General features: G+C 39.8%; 1 protein-coding gene and 1 pseudogene across 7 annotated transcripts in view; one reads left to right on the top strand and one right to left on the bottom strand.

Annotated features, from left to right (window-relative positions):
• Positions 1 to 3,665: 3,665 nt before the first annotated feature.
• Positions 3,666 to 27,034, top strand: part of LDAH (lipid droplet associated hydrolase) — a 99,729-nt gene continuing 76,360 nt past the window's right edge. For 2 of the 7 annotated variants that reach the window (XR_016038535.1, XM_055399144.2), the window contains exons 1-3: positions 3,754 to 4,256; positions 7,541 to 7,696; positions 21,880 to 22,023. Coding sequence is in view for 6 of the 7 variants with exons in the window: in XM_055399144.2 (XP_055255119.2) it covers positions 4,178 to 4,256; positions 7,541 to 7,696; positions 21,880 to 22,023 (379 nt within the window). In the remaining variant the exon portion in view is untranslated. The other 5 variants (XM_088841209.1, XM_088841210.1, XM_088841208.1 and 2 more) reach the window with 5 other exon arrangements.
• LOC129539016 (L-lactate dehydrogenase B chain-like) lies at positions 25,975 to 26,930 on the bottom strand (annotated as a pseudogene).

The raw sequence follows: 27,034 nt of genomic DNA, 5'->3' as shown, positions 1-27,034 counted from the left end.
ACTCACAATAGCAACGAATAGTCATGAAGTCAAACAATCAGAAGACCCTGAACTGCATCTTTTTTGTGGACACTGCTGGATTAATGAAATGTGGAGTCAGCCCTGAATGCTTTTATAATGAGTCCCCAGGTGCCACTGGAGGAGGTCAGCTTCTGGCCAACAGCCAGTGAGGAACAATGGCTGGCCAGCAATCATGTGGCTGAGCTTAGAGGTGGATTTCCCAGCCTCAGTGGAGCTTGCGATGTCTTTAGCCCTGACCAGCCAGCTTGGCTGAAATCTGATAAAAGACTGAGCTCCAGGTAGTCTCTCTGGCTTTCCTGACCCTCAGAAACTGTGCAATATAATAAATGTTTGCTTTAGGCTGCTATGTTTTGGAGTAATTTGTTAAGCAGCTGTAGGTAATAAATGCACTCCTCACTCTCTGTTACCCCACCTTTTAGTTCCCCTTCCACTGTCCTTATTATATTAATATATTTAAATTTGTTTATTTCCTATCCATTGGGAGCAAGTGTGTTTTTCTCTCTAGGCTGCCTTTGTGTCCTCAGTGCCTGGAAGAATGTTTGGAATGTAACAGGTACTCAGTAAACATTGAATGAGTAATAGCAGTCTAAATTTTTTATGTAAAAGGTGAAAGTGTTTCAATTTCATTTATTGTTTTTTAAATCAGTATACAATGGTCTTTACAGCCAAGTGTGCTTGTAGTGGACACCTTTGTGGAACGTTTGCCTGCTCACTAAATCCCTTAACTGTGGCAGAGTGTCCTTGTTTACAAGGTACAGTATGACCCCTAATGCTTGTCACTGATGATTGGACAACTGCTGACAACTGAGTATTTGGAATTTAAATCAAGGGAGTGAGAAAAAAGAGCCTCTCTGTGCTGGCTCCTGTGTATCAATGCAGACAGGCTACATTGTAACAGAACCATAAATAGCAACAGAGGTTTCTTTCTCTAATACTCATCACAGGATGGTCAATAGGTTTTATGCAACAGCAGCTACTCAAGGACATAGGCTGTTGGGACAGACATCATTCAAATGTTTCCATCATCTCACCAAAGGATACAGTGATATTTTGGAGGATTTCACACAAGAAATATCAACTGCTCAGCCTGGAAGTGACACAGTATTTCTCCTCACAATTCACTGGCCAAAAATACTCACATCCCCTTGGCCGCTCCCTTCCTACGACTCCCCCACCCCTGGCCTATAAGAGAAGTGCAATCCCAACAAATGCCTTGAAGGTCAAAAGTAGAAACTATTTGAACAGCAAATAATATGGGGATAATATAGACTGGCCAAAGATTTGGAAAGATAGATTTAAAAAAAAAAGATGGAACCCCTGTGGTTACTTTTTCTGGCACAGACTTATTTAATGAAATTGGAGACAAAAATCACCTGAGCAATGCACCTCAAATGCATATGCAAGAATTGAAAGAACTGCTGCACTTTAACCACACTCACTGGAATTTTGCACACATAGAGCTGTGCATTAGTAACGAGGGACAACAACACCTTGAACAAGTCATGTAGTGCTATGCATGTGTGCTAAATTGCTACAGTCGTGTCTGACTCTGTGCAACCCTATGGACAGTAGTCCTCCAGGGTCCTCTGTCCATGGGATTCTTCAGGCAAGAATACTGTTGCCATGCCCTCCTTCAGGGGATCTTCAGACCCAGGGATCAAACCCACATCTCTTAAATCTCCTGCACTGACAGACAGGTTTTTTACCACTAGCGCCACCTGGGAAGCCCCCATGTAGTGTGATTGCATTGTAATTATTCACTTATTCTGCGCATTTTGTAGGTTTCCAGACTCTACAGTCATGTATTAATACTGACCTCATTGGGGTTGTGTGAGGATTCAAAATGTTGATCCATGAGAAGCTCTAAGCACAAAGAGTGGCCTTTTATAAACTCATTGGGTTAACTAATATATTTGGAAGTAAACCAAAAGCAGAGAAGGTAATGAAGAGGTACCAATCAACTTCCAACTACCAGCTAGAAGATGGTGCCTCTACTGAGATATTAAATACAAAAGGATCAAGTCTTCTTTTCTATGTGTGGGGGAGATTACTGATTCGCCTGTCTACTTGTCTGCTTCGCCCTGGTGCCAGAAAACTATTTCGTTTTCTCTGCTGCATTTTTGGACAGACATATGCCACTCACCTACGTGCCAGGTGCTGAGGATATCAACAGTTCACAAAATGAATATGACTTTTGTCTTCATGGAGTTTAGGTATGTATGCTCTGTCAACTACAAATTGGCACTTGCCAAGAGCGTTTGCCAACAACTGAACAACAAGAAGGGAATTGGCCATCTGCCTCTGTGGAGATTAAACCCTGTGCTGGTGCAGCTGTTGACTTTCAACAACCCAAGGGAGTTCAGGGTGGAGTGAGGTACTCTGTGCTCCAGGAAATCTGGTGGGACAGGTCTTTAGATGGTTGGATGTTTTTAGGAACAGATTTTATTATCTCAACCCTTGCATCTCCTTATATCTAGAAAAGCACTAAATTCCTTCATGGTGACATCGGAGCCTTGTAACAACAAAAGCGAAAGTGAAAGTTGCTCAGTCACGTTCTTTTCGAACCCATGAACTATACAGTCCATGAAATTCTCCAGGCCAGCATATTGGAGTGGGTAGCCTTTCCCTTCACCACAGGATTTTCCCAATCCAGGGACTAAACCCAGGTCTCCCACATTGCAGGCAAACTATTTACCACCTGAGCCACAAGAGAAGCCCAAGAATACTGAAGTGGGCAGCCTATCCCTTCTCCAGCAGATCTTCCTGACCCAGGAATCAAACCAGGATCTGCATTGCAGGTGGACTCTTTACCAACTGAGCTTTCAGGCAAACCCTTAAAAAAGCATAAATCCCTTCATGGGGAAGTCAGAGGCTCGTGACAAGCAGATAACCTTTTGTAAAAAGGAGTGCCTAACTGTGGACATGAGTTTGAGTGAACTCCGGGAGTTGGTGATGGACAGGGAGGCCTGGCGTGCCGTGATTCATGGGGTCGCGGAGAGTCGGACACGACTGAGCGACTGAACTGAACTGAACTGAACTGAATGGTATTGAACTCTCCCCACTTCACCAAAATCTTACATATCGACCTTCCACTATTGACTCTCTGGAGCAATCTCTCAGAGCTATCTGGGGCCGCTGCCTCCCAGGCTGCAGTCCTTATTTTGCCCCCCAAATAAACGTAACAGGCAACTCTCAAGTCGTGCATTCTTTTTTCCGTCCACAGCTTAAGATATCTCTGAAATAGGGATCTTCATCATTTTGCTATAGGGCCGACTAGCAGAGGCTGGGTGTATTAACGCTAACAGGTCAGCTGAGACCCAACTTTCCCGTGAATGTGGGCAAACTAAAGGGGGAGATGCAACCAGTAAGGGAGGAAAAGTAAACAAGGGCAGAGGAAAACTCGGGGGGAAGACTTGGGGAAAGGGAAGCTTTAAGTGTATCCAGGATGATTAAAATAAAAGGCGGGTGAAATTCAAATGAAGGAGGAAAGAAAGTTCCAGCACAGATAAAGCTTTCCGGCGCTCTCCCTGGATCCGGGCCACCGGGTCCAAGCCAGGGTCAAGAATCTCGCAAAACTCGCCACACCCCGTGACCCGGAGGGACCCCGTTCCTCAGCGCGGCGCGCGGCGCGGCGCTCTGACGTCAGAGGGGGCGGGACTTCTGGTCCCGGTGACGCCTAACTCAGGTTTTGGCAGAAGGTGGTGCCTTCCGGGTGTCAGGTGAGGAGTTTCCGCCCATATTCCGGGGGTGCCTTTGTAGGAGGAAGGACGGCGGGACAGGCACTCGGGAGCTGGAGCCCTTTCTCTTAATAGCTCCTGCAGAGCCCGTGCCGCCCTTAGCCAGACTGCCGGTAGGAGAGTGGATAACAGTGCTGCGACCGCTTGGGGGCCCGGAACCCCTTTAGCTGCCGGCCAGCGGGAACGTACCATGTGGACCGCTAAGGGCAGCCTGCCTGTAGGGAGTCTTATGGCGGCCTCTTTGGGGGAGTAGGGGGCCCGGACTTTGGGCGGCTGGTAGGGAACAAGTGACTAGAAGTGGCCAAAGTCTGGGCTAGGGAGTCCAAAGCTCTGAGTTCTTGAACCTGCTAGGCCTCTAGCCCTGAGCGAGTCAACTCTCTCTGGCCGCCCTGGCTGTCAGTTTCCCACCTTGTCCATTGATGGTCTTTTTTGGTTTGGAGTCAAGTTTCTCCTCAGGATCAACCGCCTTCCCGCCGCCTCTCAAATCTGTTACACCAGGTATCCTTGAGAACTGACTGTTGCACCAGTCTCTGAACTTGGCACTCCTCTGAGCCTGGCGTGCTGCGGTCTGTAGGGACGCAGCGTCGGACACGACTTAGCCACTGAACAACCACCCCCACCATTTGTTTGAGGTTCACTGTAGTTGGTCAAATAGTTCTCTGGGATGCCAAGGTCAAAGTGGCGCTTGCTGCCTTGAACTTAAAGAGTGCAGCATTTTGGGAAAACAGTTGGACTTTTGTTGCCTCTACCGCATGTTATTTTTCAGAAATAGCCCGTATCTCATTTTGTCTTATGTATAAAATGGGGTACATTAGTAGCTACTTGATAAGATTGTTTTCTTAACTGAGATACTTCATGTAACACTTGGAACAGTACTTTGCACGTAATAAGCACTCAATAAATGTCAACTCTTAAAGCATGACCTGCCCACACCCCTGCACCGATTTCATAGCTCTCTTGAAGTTCTTTGCTGCAGGCTACTGGGTGATGGACAGGGAGGCCTGGCGCGCTGTGGTTCTTGGGGTCGCAAAGAGTCGGACACGACTGAGCGACTGAACTGAACTGGGAGTTCACTGTAATCTCTCACCTTTGAGATTTTTTATTTTTGCACACAGACAGGATGTTCCTTTGAGATCCATGCAAACTGTTGAGTGAGTCAATAGTTTGTTCCTTTTTCTTGCTGAGTAGTAGTCTATGGTATGGCTTATCATAGTTGGTATAGCATTCACTTTTTTGTAGTGTCGAATTATAGGCTGTTACAAATAGAACTGCTGTGAATCTTTGCTTGAATGTTTTTGCATGAATGTATTTTTATACTTCTAGGACAAATACCCAGTAATACAATTGTTGGGTAACAGGATGTGCATTTAGTTAACTCATGTGATTGTGTTTTTTTTCTTTAGTATCTTAATAGGTGAACTACATTGATTGATTTTTGAATGTTAAATATACCTGGAATAGATTCCACATAACTCATCTTCTATGTTGCTAGATTCTATTTATTAATATTTTGTTAAGGTGTAGATATGAGAGATCTTACTGTGTAGTTTTCTTTTTCTTTCTTTTACCTAAATAAAGTTAGAATCCAATTAATATAAGCAGATAAACACGTATGCTTAGCTGAGTAAAGCTTACCTAAATTGTGCAGATTGTAGCTACACTGTGTACCTGGATTTTAATCCAGCGTAAGTCTTGTTGCTTCCCAAAACTGATGATTAAAGATTGCTTGTAGGTGGTGCTTGAGGGCGGGGCCATCAGCCTTTAATAATATATATTAGAACACATTGTCTCCTGTTAATCTGCCCATTGTTTGCAGCACTGAATTACCCTGGGTTCTTAGGTAAGGAAGAAAGTAAAATTTTTTCTTTACTTTTTTTTTATTTGGCTGTGTAAGATTCAGAAACATAAGAGTGAAGTAAAATATGTTTCTCAGTGGTATTTTCCTTGAAGTGTTTAGAGTTATTGTTAGTTTTTTGCTTGTTTTCCAATTTTCAGAGACTGTTTGACTTTCATATCTGCATTCTTGTTAATTCTGTGACTAAACTCCTAAGATGTCATTTATTTCGAAGTTAAGTGTTTATGAGTTGAATATAGTTAATAACTTTGGATTCTCTTTCTGGTGCAAATCTTAAATTTAGCCAGTGTCCTCTCTGTCAGCACTCTAATTTAGTATTGTGTATAACAGTTAAATCTAATTGTTTCTAACACTTTATAAATGTCATAAGACCTTTATAAATATATTGTATTTTGTGATAGTTTTAGAGATTGGGCTACAGTGACATTTATTAGTGAACTAAAAATCAATTGAAAAGGTGAGATGATACTTTATTTACTTAGTCAGTCAACGTATTTTAATATAATTTTGAAAGGAGTCCCCACTTCATAAGTGAAAAATTTTCATTCCAGATAGTTTTCCACTGTTGACCTTTTGGGCTAGTGATTCTTTGTTGTGGGGGCCTGTCTTGTACAGTGTAGGGTGTTAAGCAGTATCCCTGGCCTCTAGTCAATAGATGCTGGTAGTAATACCTCCCCTGATACCAAGTGACAATAAAAACTGTTTTTATTTTTTGCCGTATGTCTTCTGGGGGACAAAATTTTCTCTGCTTGGAAGTCACTGCTCTAGAGAGACCTCACAGCCCATGCTGTGCCCCATGGAAGTGGGAGAGACTTGTCCTCAAGAAATCTTCTGGGAGAGTATATTGAAACCAGGGGAAAAAAATCCCTTCTTCTGCAGTGTTTCTCTTCCAGCCCATTCTTCAAGGTTAACATCATGTCAGTTGGCAGAGGGAAAATATTTAAAAGACCCAGATCCATTTGTCCAGAGAAGGCAATGAAGAGTGAATGTGGAGGCAGTACGTTGATAACTGGCACAAGGAGAAAAGCATTGGAAACATGGTGGGGGAGTAAAACATGGGCAAAGCTGTAGGAGCGAAAATCATGCAGACAACTGAGGAACTGCAGGGACAAGACAGACCAGAGTGCAAGACCAATGGTAAAGCAGTAAGAGGAGAAAAGGCTTGAGGGGAACTTATAATCTAGACTCTGGAGGGCTTTGAATGAAAGGATAGTTGAGGAGGAGGAGAGAAAGACCAATGAAAGTCTGGGACATGGTCCTATTGATAGAGGCAGAGGCAGAGATGGAGGGCTGATAGAAGTAATTTGGGACTGCATTTTTACACATATCTTGATTATTCAGAAAACTGTTTTATGGTTATTCAGAAAATTGTTTGTGATGCTATCTGATATTCTGGTTTTTTCTACCTACCCATTTCATAATTTAATAATACAATGCTTTAGTATCATGAAAATATAAAAAAAGGGAAAAACTCAGAGCTCATCAAGGAGTTCACTGTCCTTCTTTACCTTCTTATCTGGGAGAGTACAAGTGCAGCGAGAGCCTCTATTCCTTCACCAGACTTCACCAGCTCTCACCAGTAGAGCATATAGCTATAGGAGAATTCCAGCAGAGGGAAAATAAAAGTTAGTCGTGGATATTGTCAGTTTAGACTGGAGAGGAGAGTGGTAGGGTTTTTGTTTTGATTCACACTCCTCTATCGTCTTTAATTTCACCAGACATGTCCCTCTATTTCCCTACTTTGTGGTTTAATTTTTTTTTAATCCAAAAATCTAGGGTAGCTAAATAGTCATATATTTCCCATAACTCTTTGTGACATTTCCTTCTAGGTATATTGAATTTTGTCATCTTTATTCTCAAATATTGCCTTTGACTCAAAGTTTTATATTTTAGTGACTCTTCATATTGTTCTTCACCCCTTATTTAGAAATGGACTCAGAAATCAAGGAAGAAATTCCTGTGCATGAAGAATTCATTTTATGTTGTGGAGTTGAAACCCAGGTTCTAAAGTGTGGGCCCTGGACTGACCTCATTAATAATCAAAGCGGCACGAGGCCTAAGCTGCTTATTTTCATTATTCCTGGTAAGTTTAAAAATCTGGATAAGATGACTGTGTACAGATACATGTGACTATTTCTGATTTTAAAGAGAATTTGATAAATATAAAAATCCTTGTGGAAGGAAATAGAATCACTCAAACCATTGATAATAACGACCCTTAATACTTTAGTGGCTGGACTTTTTGTTTATCTTCTGTGCATTAATAATATATATAATATACACATTTTAAAAATCATGATGTATACCATATATATTGTTTTATAACCTGCTTTTAAAATTTTTTAGCAATACTTAGAATAATTAGAACTTTATATAGTATTTCTAAATAATTTTTATTGGAATTGAGCTGCAGGAATTGCTTGTATATTTTTGAGATTAATTCTTTGTCAGTTGCTTCATTTGCTATTATTTTCTCCCATTCTGAAGGCTGTCTTTTCACCTTGCTTATAGTTTCCTTTGTTGTGCAGAAGCTTTTAATTTTAATTAGATCCCATTCGTTTATTTTTGCTTTTATTTCCAATATTCTGGGAGGTGTCATAGAGGATCCTGCTGTGATTTATGTCGGAAAGTGTTTTGCCTATGTTCTCCTCTAGGAGTTTTATAGTTTCTGGTCTTACATTTAGATCTTTAATCCATTTTGAGTTTATTTTTGTGTATGGTGTTAGGAAGTGTTCTAGTTTCATTCTTTTACAAGTGGCTGACCAGTTTTCCCAGCACCACTTGTTAAAGAGATTGTCTTTTCTCCATTGTATATTCTTGCCTCCTTTGTCAAAGATAAGGTGTCCATAGGTGCATGGATTTATCTCTAGGCTTTTTATTTTGTTCCATTGATCTATATTTCTGTCTTTGTGCCAGAACCATACTGTCTTGATGACTGTGGCTTTGTAGTAGAGTGTGAAGTCACGCAGGTTGATTCCTGCAGTTCCATTCTTCTTTCTCAAGATTGCTTTGGCTATTCGAGGCTTTTTATATTTCCATACAAATTGTGAAATTATTTGTTCTAGCTCTGTGAAAAACACCATTGGTAGCTTGATAGGGATTGCATTGACTCTATAGATTGCTTTGGGTAGTATACACATTTTCACTCTTTTGATTCTTCCAATTCATGAACATGGTATATTTCTCCAACTATTAGTGTCCTCTTTGATTTCTTTCACCAGTGTTTTATAGTTTTCTATATATAGGTCTTTTGTTTATTTAGGTAGATATATTCCTAAGTATTTTATTCTTTTCGTTGCAGTGGTGAATGAAATTGTTTCCTTAATTTCTCTATTTTCTCATTATTAGTGTATAGGAATGCAAGGGATGTCTGTGTGTTGATTTTATATCCTGCAACTTTACTATATTCATTGATTAGCTCTAGTAATTTTCTGGTGGAGTCTTTAGGGTTTTCTATGTAGAGGATCATGTCATTTGCAAACAGTGAGAGTTTTACTTCTTCTTTTCCAATTTGAATTCCTTTTATGTCTTTTTCTGCTCTGATTGCTGTGGTGAGAACTTCCAAAACTATGTTGAATAGTAGTGGTGAGAGTGGGCACCCCTTGTCTTGTTCCTGACTTTAGGGGAAATGCTTTCAGTTTTTCACCATTGAGGATAATGTTTGCTGTGGGTTTGTCATATATAGCTTTTATTATGTTGAGGTATGTTCCTTCTGTTCCTGCTTTCTGGAGGGTTTTTATCATAAATGGATGTTGAATTTTGTCAAAGGCTTTCTCTGTATCTATTGAGATAATCATATGGCTTTTATTTTTCAATTTGTTAATGTGGTGTATTACATTGATTGATTTGCGGATATTGAAGATTTCTTGCATCCCTGGGATAAAGCCCACTTGGTCATGATGTATGATCTTTTTAATGTGGTGTTGGATTCTGATTGCTAGAACTTTGTTAACGATTTTTGCATCTCTATTCATCAGTGATGTTGGCCTGTAGTTTTCTTTTTTTGTGGCATCTTTGTCAGGTTTTGGGATTAGGGTGATGGTGGCCTCATAGAATGAGTTAGGAAGTTTACCTTCCTCTGCAGTTTTCTGAAAGAGTTTGAGTAGGATAGGTGTTAGCTCTTCTCTAAATTTTTGGTAGAATTCAGCTGTGAAGCCGTCTGGACCTGGGCTTTTGTTTGCTGGAAGATTTCTGATTACAGTTTCAATTTCCATGCTTGTGATGGGTCTGTTAAGATTTTGTTTCTTCCTGATTCTGTTTTGGAAAGTTGTACTTTTCTAAGAATTTGTCCATTTCTTCCAAGTTGTCTATTTTATTGGCATATAAGTGCTGATTCAGTTCAGTTCAGTTCAGTTCAGTCGCTCAGTCGTGTCCGACTCTCCGCGACCCCATGAATCACAGCGATAGTAGTCTCTTAGTGATCCTTTGTATTTCTGTGTTGTCTGTTGTGATCTCTCCATTTTCATTTCTAATTTTATTGATTTGATTTTTCTCCCTTTGTTTCTTGATGAGTCTGGCTAATGGTTTGTCAATTTTATTTATCCTCTCAAAGAACCGGCTTTTTGGCTTTGTTGATTTTTGCTATGGTCTCTTTTGTTTCTTTTGCATTTATTTCTTCCCTAATTTTTAAGATTTCTTTCCTTCTACTAACCCTGGGGCTCTTCATTTCTTCCTTTTCTAGTTGCTTTAGGTGTAGAGTTAGGTTATTTAGTTGACTTTTTTCTTGTTTCTTGAGGTATGCCTGTATTGCTATGAACCTTCCCCTTAGCACTGCTTTTAGTGTCCCACAGGTTTTGGGTTGTTGTATTTTCATTTTCATTCATTTCTATGCATATTTTGATTTCTTCTGTGATTTGTTGGTTATTCAGCAGTGTGTTGTTCAGCCTCCATATGTTGGAATTTTTAATAGTTTTTCTCCTGTAATTGAGATCTAATCTTACTGCATTGTGGTCAGAAAAGATGCTTGGAATGATTTCATTTTGAATTTACCAAGGCTAGATTTATGGCCTAGGATGTGATCTATCCTAGAGAAGGTTCCGTGTGCACTTGAGAAAAAGGTGAAATTCATTGTTTTGTGGTGAAATGTCCTCTAGATATCTCTTAGGTCTAACTGGTCTATTGTATGGCCCAAAGAACTAAACAGACATTTCTCCAAAGAAGACATACAGATGGCTAACAAACACACGAAAACATGCTCAACATCACTCATTGTCAGAGAAATGCAAATCAAAACCACAATGAGGTACCGTTTCACGCCAATCAGAATGGCTGCTATCCAAAAGTCTATAAGCAATAAATGCTGGAGAGGGTGTGGAGAAAAGGGAACCCTCTTACACTATTGGTGGGAATGCAAACTAGTACAGCCACTATGGAGAACAGTGTGGAGATTCCTTAAAAAACTGGAAATAGAACTGCCGTACAACCCAGTAATCCCACTTCTGGGTATACACATCGAGGAAACGAGAATTGAAAGAGACATGTGTACCCCAATGTTCATCGCAGCACTGTTTACAATAGCCAGGACATGGAAGCAACCTAGATGTCCATCAGCAGACGAATGGATAAGAAAGCTGTGGTACATATACACAATGGAGTATTACTCAGCCATTAAAAAGAATACATTTGAATCAGTTCTAATGAGGTGGATGAAACTGGAGCCTATTATACAAAGTGAAGTAAGCCAGAAAGAAAAACACCAATACAGTATAATAATGCAGATATATGGAATTTAGAAAGATGGTAGTGATAACCCTGTATGTGAGACAGCAAAAGAGACACAGATGTATAGAACAGTCTTTTGCACTCTGAGGGTGGGATGACTGAGGAGAATGGCATTGAAACATGTATATTATCATATGTGAAATGAATCGCCAGTCCAGGTTCGATGCGTGATACAGGGTGCTCAGGGCTGGTGCACTGGGATGACCCAGAGGGATGGTATGCTGAGGTAGGTGGGAGGGGGGTTCAGGATGGGGAACACATGTACACCCATGGCGGATTCATCTCAGTGTATGGTAAAACCAATACAATATTGTAAAGTAATTAGCCTCCAATTAAAATAAAATAAATGAATAAATAAATAATTTTTACTGCCTCATAACTGAACTGAACTGATAAGTTTATGATAGAACATTTATTCTGGGATTTGTCAACTGGGTGATATGTGATCTTTGCTGAATCAGTGTCAATAGAATGTTAGGGAAAGATACTTTATTGCACTTTTTAAAATTATGAGCTTGGAAAAAATATATATATATCAGCCTTAAAGATTAAAAATGAAACTGTAAATATGTATCATTTTATAGCACAACATATCATGTACACAGCTAGGCCTATGGGGTATTGTTATGTTTCTTTTCTTGTACGTTTTTGTTTGTTTTCCCTGTGTTAATAGTTATCTCTTGCTTAGTTGTCTATGTTTCAATCAGTAATTTATCCTAAAATTATTCTCTAGAAGTGAAAAAATCTTCTCATATTCTGAGTAATCAGTTTTCTGTTTTGTTTTAGTTCAATTTTTGGCACTACTGTGCCCAGAATTCTTCCACTCCAGTCTAGACTGGTTGCTCTCTGGGCCTCCTACACAGGTCATCTTGAGGACTCCTTTCACTTTTCTCTTGGGTTGGATTCCTTGTTTCCCAGTCCCATAATTTTCTTGGTTTATTTCCCTGTTTTCTGTGCACCACACCTGCTAGGAACTTCCTGAGAAGAGGTACATGGGAATTCATCTTTTAAAGGTCTAGCATGTCAGAAAATGTCTTAGAGTTCTAGGTTAGAGATGATAGTTTCCTTGGAACTTGGAGTAAATTTTCATTGGCTTCCAGAGTTTGGACTGTTTTTGAGAAGTCTTGGTATTTTTCTGATTTTTTAATCTTTTATGTGTGAAGTTCTCCCCCTCTGCTGGGAAAAAATACTTTAGATCTTTTCTTTATTCTAAGATTCTGAAATTTTCCAATCAAGCCCCGAGGTGTGGGTGTTTTCCTTGCATTGTATTTGGATTTTGGTGGACCTTTTTAAACCAGAAATTTTATTTCAATTCTCAAAGCTCTGTGTTCTTTCTTTTTTTCATAGTCTTCTGTTTCATGTTTTTTCAGTGCATAACCTTTTTTTTTTTTTTTGGCTTCTTGCATTATTAGTTGTTGCTGCTGTTTTCTGTTTCCACTAGTATTTATTTTTTCTCAAATGTTTGATAATCCTTGACTACCCTTTCATTTTTAAGAGGAAGACATAAACAGTTGATTGGAAGTTTGTATTCAGGGGTGGGGCTTATTCACAGATGGCCAACCATCCTAGTCTGAGGGGTTTTCTAGAACACACAACTTTCAGTACTAAAACCATGACAACAGGATAGGCAAAAGAGAATGGTTGGTCACCCTATGTTATCCTCACCTTTATCCTCACCTTAAGGTAATTTGATAGGGACCTAGCATTCACTGGAGGATTTCTAGCTTTCAGGATGTGTACCTGTCTTTTGAATTGTTCACTTTTCCCAGGAAGGACTCTTCCTAGCATCCCATTTGAGGCATGGATGCCCAGCTGCTGGTGTTAGAGCTGAACAAGGGAAAAGAGGTTGGAATTTCAGTGTTTCTTCTCAGTATAGTGCTTTTGTTCTCAGCTGGGCTATGATTTGTGATCCAGGATCTCTCTTTGTTTAACCTCTTCTGAAAATAAACTTCCAGTGTTCTGCCACAGTGTAACAGTCTTTCTGAAAAGCAGTCAGCTTTCTATTAAAATTAAAAATACATTTACTCTGCTAGTAGTGAGGGAGAGTTTGAAATTATAGGCATGAGAAGTGTTCTTTTGATGAAGCAGAGATTTGGAGGCCATGGTAGAGTGTAGGACTGAGAAAATAATTAGAAATATTATCTTGGACTTTAGAAGAGATATCTTTCTGAGGTTAGAATGAAGGAGGTGAAGTTGGTTACTGAAATGGAGAAGTGTGAAGGCGTGTTCAGAGAAACTAAAGTAGTTCCTGCCTTTTGACCTCTGTTTTCTCTGTTAAGAGTTGAGGTGATCTGTGGGGAGTAAGGATGGCAGAGGGTGATTGTGGCCTTGAGGAAGTTGGTCAGTGTTAAAAACAGCAAATATTCAGGATGAAAGGAATTATTGACCAAAAACAAATAGGTAGATTTTGAGTATGGCTGTGATCAAATACAGGTATATTGGGAGTGAAGTCTAAAAGGGCTGAAGGTCAAGCTGGAAAACAGCTATCAGAGTTGGGATGCTTTGAATGTAAACCATTTCTGGTAATGAAGAGACATATACCTGTGGTTCTTAAAGTTGTCAGAACCAACAGTATCATCTAATACCTTGTTACAAATGCAAATTTGGGGGCCCTGTCCTAAACCTAATGAACCAGAAACTCTGGGAGTGGGGCAATCCTTAAGAAGTCCTCTAGTGGATTTTTTAAATTTAATTTTTAGTTGGAGAATAATTGCTTTACAATATTGAGATAGTTTCTACCATACATCAGCGTGAATCAGCCATAGGTATACATATGTCTTCTCCCTCTTAAACCTCCCTCTCACCTCCCTTCCCACCTACCCCTCTAGGTTGTCACAGAGCATCAGCTTTTAGTTTATGCACACCACTGGTCTAGGCTGTGGCTACTTGAATTGGTTGCTTAAGTCAGATATAGGTGAAGTTCTTTGAATATGATCAGTATAATGAATTATGGGACAAAAGTGTTGGCTTAGTCAGTCCACCCAGATTTTGAAATCACTTAAGTCTATGGAGTGACAAGTGAAACTGACATCTCTTTTAAGGGTCAGGGTTTCGGGGAATGTGTCAGAATGACTGAAAAGTTGATGGATGAAAGTAGATGGCTTCAACCTTAGAGGAAGAGAGGTTGTTCCAGTAGGATCAACTAGTTATGGAGAAACAGCTTACTCTATACTTACCCACTCAGAGATGTTCATTCACTCGCTCACTGGTATGAGGTACCAGGAATAGTGTGTTGCAAAAGCCTTTGCTGTTATTGAGGCGTAGGAAGTTTTAGAGAATAGTGAGGTCTCTATTACACATGGACATCACCAGATGGTCAGTACCGAAATCAGATTGATTATATTCTTTGCAGCCAAAGATGGAGAAGCTATATACAGTCAGCAAAAACAAGACCGGGAACTGACTGTGGCTCAGATCATGAACTCCTCATTGCCAAATTCAGACTTAAATTGAAGAAAGGGAAAACCATTAGACCATTCAGGTATGACCTAAATCAAATCCCTTACACTTATACAGTGGAAGTGACAAATAGATTCAAGGGATGAAATCTGATAGACAGAGTGCCTGAAGAACTATGGACAGAAGCTTGTGGCATTGTATAGGAGGCAGGGATCAAGACCATCCCCAAGAAAAAGAAATGCAAAAAAGCAAAATGGTTGTCTGAGGAGACCTTACAAATAACTGAGATAAGAAGAGAAGCAAAAGGCAAAGGAGAAAAGGAAAGATCTACCCATCTGAATGCAGAGTTCCAAAGACTAGCAAGGAAGATAAGAAAGTCTTCCTCAGTTATCAGTGCAAAGAAATAGAAGAAAATGATAGAATGGGAAAGACTAGAGATCTCTTCAAGAAAATTAGAGATACCAAGGGAACATTTCATGCAAAGATGGGCACAGTAAAGGACAGAAATGGTATGGACTTTAACAGAAGCAGAAGATATTAAGAAGAGGTAGCAGGAATACACAGAAGAACTGTACAAAAAAGATCTTCATGATCCAGATAACCACAATGGTGTGATCACTCACCTAGAGCCAGACATCCTGGAAAGAGAAGTCAAGTGGGCCTTAGGAGGCATCACTATGAACAAAGCTAGTGGAGGTGATGGAATTCTAGTGGAGCTATTTCAAATCCTAAAAGATGTAGCACTGTGAAAGTGCTATACTCAACATGCCAGCAAATTTGGAAAACTCAGCAGTGGCCACAGGACTGGAAAAGGTCAGTTATTTTTTTCATTCCAATCTCAAAGAAAGGCAATGCCAAAGAATGTTCTAACTACCACACAATTACACTCATTTCACACACTAATAAAGTAATGCTCAAAATTCTCCAAGCCAGGCTTCAACAGTATGTGAACCATGAACTTCCAGATGTTCCAGCTGGGTTTAGAAAAAGCAGAGGAACCAGAGATCAAATTGCCAACATCCATTGGATCATCAAAAAAATAAGAGAGTTCCAGAAAAGCATTTATTTCTGCTTTATTGACTATGCCAAAGCCTTTGACTGTGTGGATCACAATAGACTGTGGAAAATTCTGAAAGAGATGGGAATACCAGACCACCTGACCTGCCTCTTGAGAAACCTATATGCAGGTCAGGAAGCAACAATTAGAACTGAGCATGCAACAAGAGACTGGTTCCAAATCGGGAAATGGGTATGTCAAGGCTGTATATTGTCACCCTGATTATTTAACTTATATGCAGAGTACATCATGAGAAATGCTGGGCTGGATGAAGCACAAGCTGGAATCAAGATTGCCAGGAGAAATATCAATAACCTCAGATATGCAGATGACACCACCCTTATGGCAGAAAGTGAGGAAGAACTAAAGAGCCTCTTGATGAAAGTGGAAGAGGAGAGTGAAAAAGTTGGCTTAAAGCTCAACATTCAGAAAACTAAGATCATGGCATCTGGTCCCATCACTTCATGGCAAACAGATGGGGAAACAGTGGAAACAGTGACAGACTTTATTTTTCTGGGCTCCAAAATCACTGCAGATGGTGATTGCAGCCATGAAATTAAAAGACGCTTGCTCCTTGGAAGGAAAGTTATGACCAACCTAGACAGCATATTAAAAAGCAGAGACATTAGTTTGCCAACAAAGGTCCATCTAGTCAAGGCTGTGGTTTTTTCAGTAGTCATGTATGGATGTGACTGTTGGACTATAAAGAAAGTTGAGCACTGAAGAATTGATGCCTTTGAACCATGTTGTTGGAGAAGACTCTTTAGAGTCCCTTGGACTGCAAGGAGATCCAAGCAGTCCATCTTAAAGGAAATCAGTCCTGAATATTCATTGGAAGAACTAATGCTGAAGCTGAAACTCCAGTACTTTGGCCACCTGATGGGAAGAACTGACTCATTTGAAAAGACTCTGATGCTGGAAAAGATTGAGGGCAGAAGGAGAAGGGTACGACAGAAGATGAGATGTTTGAATGGCATCACCGACTCAATGGCCATGAGTTTGAGTAAACTCCGAGAGTTGGTGATGGACAGAGAGGCCTGGCATGCTAGAGTCCATGGGTTTGCAAAGAGTCAAACACAACTGAATGATTGAACTGAAAGGAAGAGAGGCCATTTAGAGAGAGCCAGGTTTAAGATATGGTGAAAAGATAGAAGGAGCATTCACTGAAGACACTGTGGAGAAAGGGAAGCTTAAAACATTTGTTTCTTAATTGTCTCATGGTTTCCTAGTGCTTTGATCATTTTCAGATCATTTCATTTCCTGGTGTTCTTTTATATTTGCTCTTCTATTCTCCTTGCCACCCTTGGCCCTTTTCCTTGGACTTTGTGCAGGCTGTAGACTGGTACTGCTCTTTAGTTTGTGGAGTTCAGAATTGTATTTTATCTGGGGGCTAAGTCTATTTGTACTGTGGGGAGAATTAGGATGACAGTTTTTCAAAGATTGTTAAGCCTCTATATCCCTCACGTTTAGTCCATCTCAGTAGACTGACATAAACCTTTTATTTTAAATCACTTTGCTTACACACATAGCAAAATTTGTCCATGACTTTTAAGTTAGTAATGATGATAATGAGGAATTTTTAATTGGAATGCACAGACTGAGGAGCTTTTAATTTAGTTTCATCTTTTCCACTGAACTTTTGGTTTAGAATTTCTGCTACTAACATACTTGGACTTTAAGTAGTGAAATAAGAAAAAGGAGATAGTGTGGGTGTTTACATAGAATATATTGAATCATTATAGTTCTCAAGTGGTCATATAGGGATAGTGGAATCATGTGGCATGTTCTGTGTTATGAGTACACTGATTGGAGTTGGAGAAGACAAGACTTTATGGAAAACTCGAAGCCCAAAGTTCTATCCACATGACAACGTTCTCTAGATGCTACGCCACATTAATTTGATATATGGTGGTTTTTGTCCCCTACAAGGTTAACTGTTAATAGAAGACGTAAGTCTATAACTGCAGTGTTAAGTAGCTAAGGGATTTTTGGCAATTGGAATCTAGAGATAATCACCACAGCCTCCGTTATATGCTCAGGCATTTCACTGTATGTATATTCAAGCCGGTGTTTATAACACATTTTTATATCCTTTGATAAAATTTATGACTTTCATTTCTGTATTGGAATGTTTTTGAGCATTCTTACACCTGGAGATGGATACACACACACACACACACACACACACACACATATACACATATATATTTGATTTTAATTGTATAAACAAGACCTTTTTAATTTTCTCTGTGGTTTCCTAACCAGGAAGTTTAGTTCATGGTTCATAAAGTGTAACATAAGCCATAACATTTAAGTGGTGAAGTATGCAATGACATTTAAACATTTTGCATTATATTTTCTACCTCCGTCTCTAAGTTGGATCTTTGTGTTACTGGCCATTGTGTACTCTTTAGGAGCCAAGTTCTTTATTGCTTGAGGGCCTTTGCACCTATTTCTACATCCTAGTATTCTTTTCCTCAAATCTTTACATAGTGGATTTCTTCTCATGTTTTGAGTTTCAGCTAAATGCCACCTCCTCAGACATTTTTCTCAGGCCATCCTAATCTCCTCTGTCATATGATCCCATTTATTTCCTTCGTAGAAGTTATCATACTCTTGAGCTGTCTTATTTTCCTTCTTAGTTATTTGAATATATTTGCCTACTAGAATATAAATTACAAAAAATAACTATAAATATACAAAAAAGAAGCTATGTACTGAATGGAATGAATGGACTTGGAGTGGTTGTCATTATCACTGACTTGCTGGAGATAAAATAGTGAATCAGAAGGATTAAGGGAATTTGCTTAAGATCTTACAGTCATTAAGAGAAAGAACTTAAACCTGGAGATAGGGAGGAAAGATTGTTTTCTAGTAGTTCCATCATTAGTCCTCATTCATTCTGGTATTATCTGTCCCGTCATTGTGACTATTGTGTCTAAATCATGAGGTTTATCTTTGGATTTTCCTTAAAGTTAAACCAGTTTAACTTTCTCTACATCCTAAAGTTACAGAATGCTGCATGTTATTAAAAAAATTTTAAAGTACTAATAATTGTAGTAATAATAGTAGTAGTAATAAAGATAATAATGTCTATTCATTACCCTTAATGAATGCTTTAGAGAGCTGTTGTGAGGTTAAGTAAAACAAGGTATGCAGAAGATCCTAGACTAGGTAATTTTATGTTCTTTTTAAAATTCATTATTATTATTTTCTTCTGTGTGTTCTTTCAATTTTCAGATATTTATTTATCTGAGCATTTATCATCTGTGTGATAGATACCGTGAGTAACACCTTGGGCAAGCTATTTAACCTCTCAACTTCAGTTGCCTAATCCCATAACATTGAAATAATAATAATACTAAATGAGTTAATGTATGTAAAACACTTAAATACTGCCTGCCATGTAAAAAGTTATAGCACTTTAAAATGTTGATTATTACTATTGTCTTGCCCTGTGAAGAAACCTATAAAGCTTTGCTTTATTTGTGTTTTTTTTTAAGACTTTTTTGATGTGGACCATTTTGAAAGTCTTTATTGAATTTGTTACAATACTACTTCTGTTTTATATTTTGGTTTTTTGGCTTCAAGGCATGTGGGATCTTAGCTCCCTGACCAGGGATTAAATTTACACCCTCTGTATTAAACGGTTAAGTCTTAACCACTGGACCATCTTTGCTTTCTGAAAGACATAAAATATTTGAATATTATACGTGACACTTCTAGAAGGTTATACTCAGTAATGTAGAAAATATAAAATATTTCTGTTTGTATATAAATGAGATAAAATTCAGTCAGAATTCCAAGAAGAGTTTTAACAATTTAAACTGGTGAAAATAATTCTAAGGACCTACCAGTTACTGAAACATTAAAAAAAAACAACCCAATGTGATAATCAAGATAATATGGTGCTGGCAGAGAAGAAAGTGAAAACTAAGTGAAATTATTTGAAATTAGAATTAACTAATGAATGTAGTATTAAAATGCAGAAATATCACTTTGCTGACAAAGGTCTTTCTAGTCAAAGCTATGGTTATTCCAATAGTCATGTGTGGATGTGAGTTGGACCATAAAGAAAGCTGGAACACCGAAGAGTTGATGCTTTTGAACTGTGGTGTTGGAGAAGACTCTTGAGAGACCCTTGAACTGCAAGGAGGTTCAGCCAGTTCATCCTAAAGGAAATCAGTCCTGAATATTCATTGGAAGGACTGATGCTGAAGCTAAAACTCCAGTACTTTGGCCACCTGATGCAAAGAACTGACTCACTGGAAAAGACCCTGATGCTGGGAAAGATTGAAGGCAGGAGGAAAAGGGGATTACAGAGGATGAGATGGTTGGATGGCATCACCAACTCTATGGACATACGTTTGAGCAAGCTCTGGGGGTTGGTGATGTACAGGGAAGCCTGGCATTCTGTAATCTATGGGGTCGCAAGAGTCGGACACAACTGAGCAACTGTACTGACTCACTGAATGGATGTAAGAATTCAGTACTGGATCAGAAGACATTTCAAATCTATGTAGAAGGAATGAGTTATGTAATAAATGGTCTTGGGACACTGCTATTCACTTGGAAAGAAGTTGGATTGCAACTTCTTGTAAAGTTTGTACTTTACATTCAAAAATATTCCAACCTTACTGAAGATTTAAACATAAAACAAGAATAAAACATGAAACAGTGTCATCACATCCAACATTGATGTTACAGTTAACTCTGTTCGGATACACCCCTCTTCCCTTCTTTCTCCTCTTGCTGCACAGCAGTTAATCAGCTGACCACTTTGCTACACTGCTTATGTAGGAAACTAAAACATATAGATAATGAAGAAGAAATCAGTAAAATTTGACAAGGGTGACAGAGGTTACATCAGTGCAGCAAAACCCTGTCATGTACTTGCGAAGAGGAGAAAACCTAGTAGCATTAAGAAATAGGTACATTGAACAGACAAACAGACATTGATGGAAATGGTCTAATATTTACAAAGGCATCATACAGATGATGATTGTAAGATGAAAGCCCCATTTCACTCTTTTGTCCCAAAGATGTATCAGATCGACTGTTTTTTTTTTTAATTATTGTTTCTTTATAGCAAACCCATATCAAAAATATGTTCTGTACATACACAAGAAAAATCTATGAATATCAGTTGGTGGTCTTTTCCTCCAGAGATCAAATCATACATCTCTTTACAATATAAATACTTGTAATAAAAGACCAGAAATCACTTAGTAGACTCTTTAACATTCTGTTTGTGAATGATTCTGACACTGATTGGTTTTTATGCAGCTTTCACTGGAAAAGACTCTGATGCTGGGAAAGGTTGGGGGCGGGAGGAGAAGGGGACGACGGAGAATGAGATGGCTGGATGGCATCACCGACTCTGTGGACATGAGTTTGAGTGAACTCCGGGAGTTGGTGATGGACAGGGAGGCCTGGCGTGCTGTGATTCATGGGGTTGCGGAGAGTCGGACACGACTGAGCGACTGAGCTGAGCTGAGCTGGTAACTGCTCACAGGCAAATGTTGAAGGGGCTTACAGGCAGTATTAATGATTTTAGGCAATGCAAAGACAATCAAAGGTGTTTAAGTAGGGTGCTACTCTGATTTGATTTGAGGTTTGGAGAAATCTATCTAAGTACCCTGAAGCATAGATTCCAGGGGGACAAGAGTAGATAGAAGAGCCTTTAGGAGGCTGCTGTGGGAAACACAGTGGGAAGTGGTAATTAGACAAAGTTGAGGTGTATTTTGGAAGCAAAGTCAACAGGACCTCTTGGTGAATTGGATGTAAAGAGCAGGGAGGAACCAAGAAAGACTTGTGCTGTTAGGACTTGGTTTATGATTGGTGGTTCCACTTATTAAGTAGAGGAACGTAGAGGATGAGTTTATTTGAAGCCACTGGAGAACAGACCAGTAGGAGATATTTTCTAAATGATAATTCCCAGACTTAAGGTATAAAGGATACGAAAATTGAGTTGTACAGGTAATTGTTACTAAATTTGTATAGGAAAGTATAAGGAGATATCTTTCTTTTTCAGTCTGTACTTTGTTTATTGTTTTGGTTAATCTAAAAGTCTGTGTTTCTTTTCTTAGGTAACCCAGGTTTTTCTGCATTTTATGTGCCATTTGCAAAGGCTTTGTATTCTGCAACAAAAAGACGCTTTCCAATTTGGATTATCAGTCATGCTGGGCATGCCTTAGCCCCCAGAGGCAAGAAGATTCTTACAACCTCAGAAGGTATGTCTTCGTTAACATTTGCTTTCTTTTAGAAAGGTGAATGGGTGTTCATATTTCTAGAAAGCCTGCTAAGGTTAAGAGTTACACCAGTGGAAACCTCTGTTTATGGCATTACACCCATGATGCCACATTCCAGTAATTTTAGGATTTGCAGGGTCATTTTAATTATTCTTCAGGTAATGTTTTTAAAGTTTGGGCAAATTAGATAGTTTGTCTAGGACTTACCATCTCTGTTTACCAACTAGTAATCAACTATATATTTATAAATCATGTACTGTAGTTGCAGGATTGTATTAAGAGGAATGGGGAAGTGTTCCAGGATATAGTCCTTAGCCATGGTTCTTACTCTAGAGAAGCTCTCATTCCCACATTTGGAGAGTGACTGAGTGATATTCCCTGGCCTGCGATCATGTGGATACTTAAAGAGTAAACAAAAGAGAGAGTAAAAGAGTTTTAACAGTTGAGTAGAATTTGAATTTGAGGGGTAGATGTGGGTGCAGAGGTGTAACAGGCAGAAGGATTAACATGGGGGAAGAAGAGAGATTCAGTAGGTACTTGAGGGCTGGGCAGAACCAGATTCGGAGGAGCCTTGAAAGCTGAGGGTAGAACTGTGTGGTAGATTGCTGGAAGCCTTAAATGGAGGAAGTAGATCAGAGAGCTACAAATTACCTGCTTTTAATTCATGAGTATTCTAGCATGTTCACTCTTCTAAAAAAAAAAAAAAAAAGAGTAGAAACAAGATAAAACAGTTTCTCTGTGGGCATTCCCTAAGGGTGTGTGTGTGCTCCATCACTGTGAACCCGTGGACTATATGTAGCAAGCAAGCCAGGCCTCTCTGGCCATGGAAATTTTCAGGCAAGAATACTAGAGTAGATAACCATTTCCTCCTCCAGGAGATCTTCCCCACCCAGGGATTGAACCCACATCTCCTGCGTTGGCAGGCAGATTCTTTACCTCTGAGCTACCTGGGAAGCCCATTCCTAAGTCTTTGTTAATCTGAACTGGGAGAGAGGTGGCTCTGGCTTCATTGCCTAGTTTGCCCCTGTTTCTGGTATGCTGCTTCTGTGGTGTGAGCATCTTCTTGTACTTATCAAGCCAGCAGATTTGGAAAACTCAGCAGTGGCCACAGGACTGGAAGAGGTCAGTCTTCATTCCAATCCGAAAGAAAGGCAATGCCAAAGAATGCTCAAACTACCGCACAATTGCACTCATCTCACACGCTAGTAAAGTCATGCTCAAAATTCTCCAAGCCAGCCTTCAGCAATATGGGAACCGTGAACTCCCAGATGTTCAAGCAGGTTTTAGAAAAGGCAGAGGCACCAGAGCTCAAATTGCCAACATCCGCTGGATCATGGAGAAAGCAAGAGTTCCAGAAAAACATCTATTTCTGCTTCATTGACTATGCCAAAGCCTTTGACTGTGTGGATCACAATAAACTGTGGAGCATTCTGAAAGAGATGCGAATACCAGACCACCTGACCTGCCTCTTGAGAAACCTGTATGCAGGTCAGGAAGCAACGGTTGGAACTGTACATGGAACAACAGACTGGTTCCAAATAGGAAAAGGAGTACGTCAAGGTTGTATATTGTCACCTTGCTTATTTAACTTATATGCAGAGTACATCATGAGGAACGCTGGGCTGGAAGAAGCAAAGGCTGGAATCGAGATTGCTGGGAGAAATATCAATAACCTCAGATATGCAGATGACACTACCCTTATGGCAGAAAGTGAAGAGGAACTCAAAAGCCTCTTGATGAAAGTGAAAGAGGAGAGTGAAAATGTTGGCTTGAAGCTCAACATTCAGAAAACAAAGATCATGGCATCTAGTCCCATCACTTCATGGGAAATAGATGGAAAAACAGTGGAAACAGTGTCAGACTTTATTTTTGGGGGCTCCAAAATCACTGCAGATGCTGATTGCAGCCATGAAATTAAAAGACGCTTGCTCCTTGGAAGGAAAGTTATGACCAACCTTGATAGTATATTAAAAAGCAGAGACATTACTTTGCCAACCAAGGTCCGTCTAGTCAAGGCTATGGTTTTTTCCATGGTCATGTATGGATGTGAGAGTTGGACTGTGAAGAAAGCTGATCGCCGAAGAATCGATGCTTTTGAACTGTGGTGTTGGAGAAGACTCTTGAGAGTCCCTTATACTGCAAGGAGATCCAACCAGTCCATTCTAAAGGAGATCAATCCTGGGTGTTCATTGGAAGGACTGATGCTAAAGCTGAAACTGCAATACTTTGGCCACCTCATGCGACGAGTTGACTCACTGGAAAAGACTCTGATGCTGGGAAAGGTTGGGGGCGGGAGGAGAAGGGGACGACAGAGAATGAGATGGCTGGATGGCATCACCGACTCTATGGACATGAGTTTGAGTGTACTCCGGGAGTTGGTGATGGATAGGGAGGCCTGGCATGCTGTGATTCATGGGGTCACGGAGAGTTGGACACGACTGAGCGACTGAACTGAACTGAACTGAATGGTAGAGGAAACCATATGTGATAGGGGAGGGTTGAAGGGATAGGTGATATGGGAACTCTCTGGGCTAATCTGCTTAAATTTTCTACAACTCTAAACCATTCAAAAAATAAAATCTCTTAATAAAGTAAATACTAGAGTTTTTTATTATTTTAATATTTGCATTATACTTTTTTCATTGTATTAGTTCAGACTCCCATAACAAAACTCATAAACTTAGGTAGCTTAAATAGCAGGAGTTTATTTTCTCATAGTCTGGAGAGTGTAGGTCCAAAATTAGAGTTTCAGCATAACTGCGGTCTAATGAGAGCCCTCTCCCTGGCTTTCAGGTGACCACCTTCTCTTTTTGTCCTCACTTGACAAGGGGCAAGGAGGGAGGGAGAGAGAGTGAGAGGAAGGATGAGAAAGCAAGAGTGAGAGCTAGCAAACAAGCTCTCTGGTATCTCTTCTAATAAAGGCACGAATCCCTCCGTGAGGGCCCCACCCTCGTAACCTCCTTCAACCCTAGTTACCTCCCAAAGTCCCCATTTCCAAATACCATCACACTGAGGGCATGCAATTATTCAGCACAAAAAATTTAGGGGACACAAATATTCAGTCTACACAGTCATGAATGGGAATGTCATGTATCCACGTATTAATTTGATCACAAGTATTGGTCAGAGTATATATATGACATTATACCTCAGCAATAGTAGAACATTTTACTGAATATTTGTTCAAGCTTTAGTAGCTGCGCTTCAGTCCATCCTCAGAAGTATTACCTTACAGGTGTTAGAAGCAGGCTCTTTGAAGTCTCAATCCTGTTGAGTAGCAAAGGATAAGTTTCTGGTATAAGTGGAAATTCTTTCCACATTCATGAACATCTGCAGGCATGCTAAATTGTTTTTATTTGAAGAAGTGGGTAACAGTTAAGAGGTCATTTCTGTTTTTATCCATGTCCTATTTTTGGCTTTTAACTGATACATATGGTCAAGACACAGTGTAGTTATTGCAGAATTTGAGAAACAAAATTACCCTTGTGCATACAGAGTAGATACTTTGGTTCTGTAGTTAGTATGGGGTTTGGTTCTCTTTTCTTTAGTCATGGATCAAACTATTTATGTATCATCTCACTGTGAACATCACAACTCCCTGGCTCTTGACCTCTCCTCTGAATTCTTACATTTTGTAGTATAGATCAGCTTCCTGAAATGTTAGTATTCCAGAATACTGTGTTAATTTTAAATTAACTTTAGCGTCAAAGGCCACCTCTTTTTTTTCCCCCCCCCCCCCCCCCCCCGCACTACACTAGTTTATTTTATTTGTTCAAGAACTTGTCTTGCAAGCATAGGCTTTGATTCTGGGAGTCCAGATTCACATGCTTAGGAAGATAAAAGCAAACTGTGCCCCATGTACTTGGATGAAAACTAAAGGCTCGTGGTTAATCACACTGTAATTTTAAGTTTCTATAGCCTAGCAGCCAGAAGTCATAGGTCCTTTATGTCCTTCTGGATGCCCCAGAGGGTATCTGCACTTTTCCTGAGTTAGGCAACCTCTTCATCCTTCAGCTTCTGGTTGATAACGCTGGTTAACTCCCGAGTGTTCAGGATACATGGAAGACTCAGGAACACTTCATTCTCAAAGTCATACATCCCCTTCACCATTGTTGACACTGGGTGAATCCTGAATTCAATAAGATCAGCCACACTTAATCGAATAGCCCAGATGGTGTCGCCTTTGAGCTTGATGACTTATAGGCAGTTTCAACCACCATCTTATGCACTTCCTTCCAATTTTCGCTTTGATTATCTGTTCCCATTTCTGGATTCAGTTCCTGGAGAGAAATGCCTGCCACATTCACTTCACTCCATACAGCTACACTTGAGTCATCATGTTCTCCTAGGATCCTTCCATGGCAGCTGCTGGGATGAATGCCAAGTTTTTCAGCCATAAAGTAGTGAAGTCTAGCAGAATCCAGATTACATCCACTGCCTACCACACAGTGGTTGGGTAATCCATTTAGTTTCCAGGTAACATACATGAAAATATCCACTGGGTTGGAACCACCAGTCAGGATTATACTTGATGATCTGAGGAATGATGAACTTAAAGACATTAATGTTCCTTTGAAGCAGATTCAGACAACTCTCTCCCCTTTGCTGGCGAACTCCTGCAGTTACCACCGCAATCTTGAAATTGGCAGTGACAGAGTAATCTTTGTCTGCCACAGTTCTTGGTGTCTGAAGGAATAAGCTTCCATGCTGCAGGTGCAGCATTTCTCCTTTGAGTTTACCTTCCAAAACACCCACAAGAGCAAGCCTATTAGTCAGAGACTTTCCCAGAATGCTGATGCCACATGCAATACCGACTAGTTCAACACCCACTACAATAATTTATTGTTTGGGACCGTTGCCTCTTCTGCAACTGGTGGCAATCAGGTTTTCTTTAAGGGTTGAAATTGTGCCCTGGGGAAAGAAAGTTCTCCAGATGGCTGTCAGGGTCACAGAAGAAGATAAAGTCAGAAGCCTGCTCTCCTAGGGTGTAGGA

Source organism: Moschus berezovskii, chromosome 11 (assembly GCF_049115385.1).
Source record: "Moschus berezovskii isolate FMDL1 chromosome 11, NW_MosBer_1.0, whole genome shotgun sequence".
NCBI classification, from domain to species: Eukaryota; Metazoa; Chordata; class Mammalia; order Artiodactyla; family Moschidae; genus Moschus; species Moschus berezovskii.
This window is presented reverse-complemented; position numbering and strand designations above follow the sequence as displayed.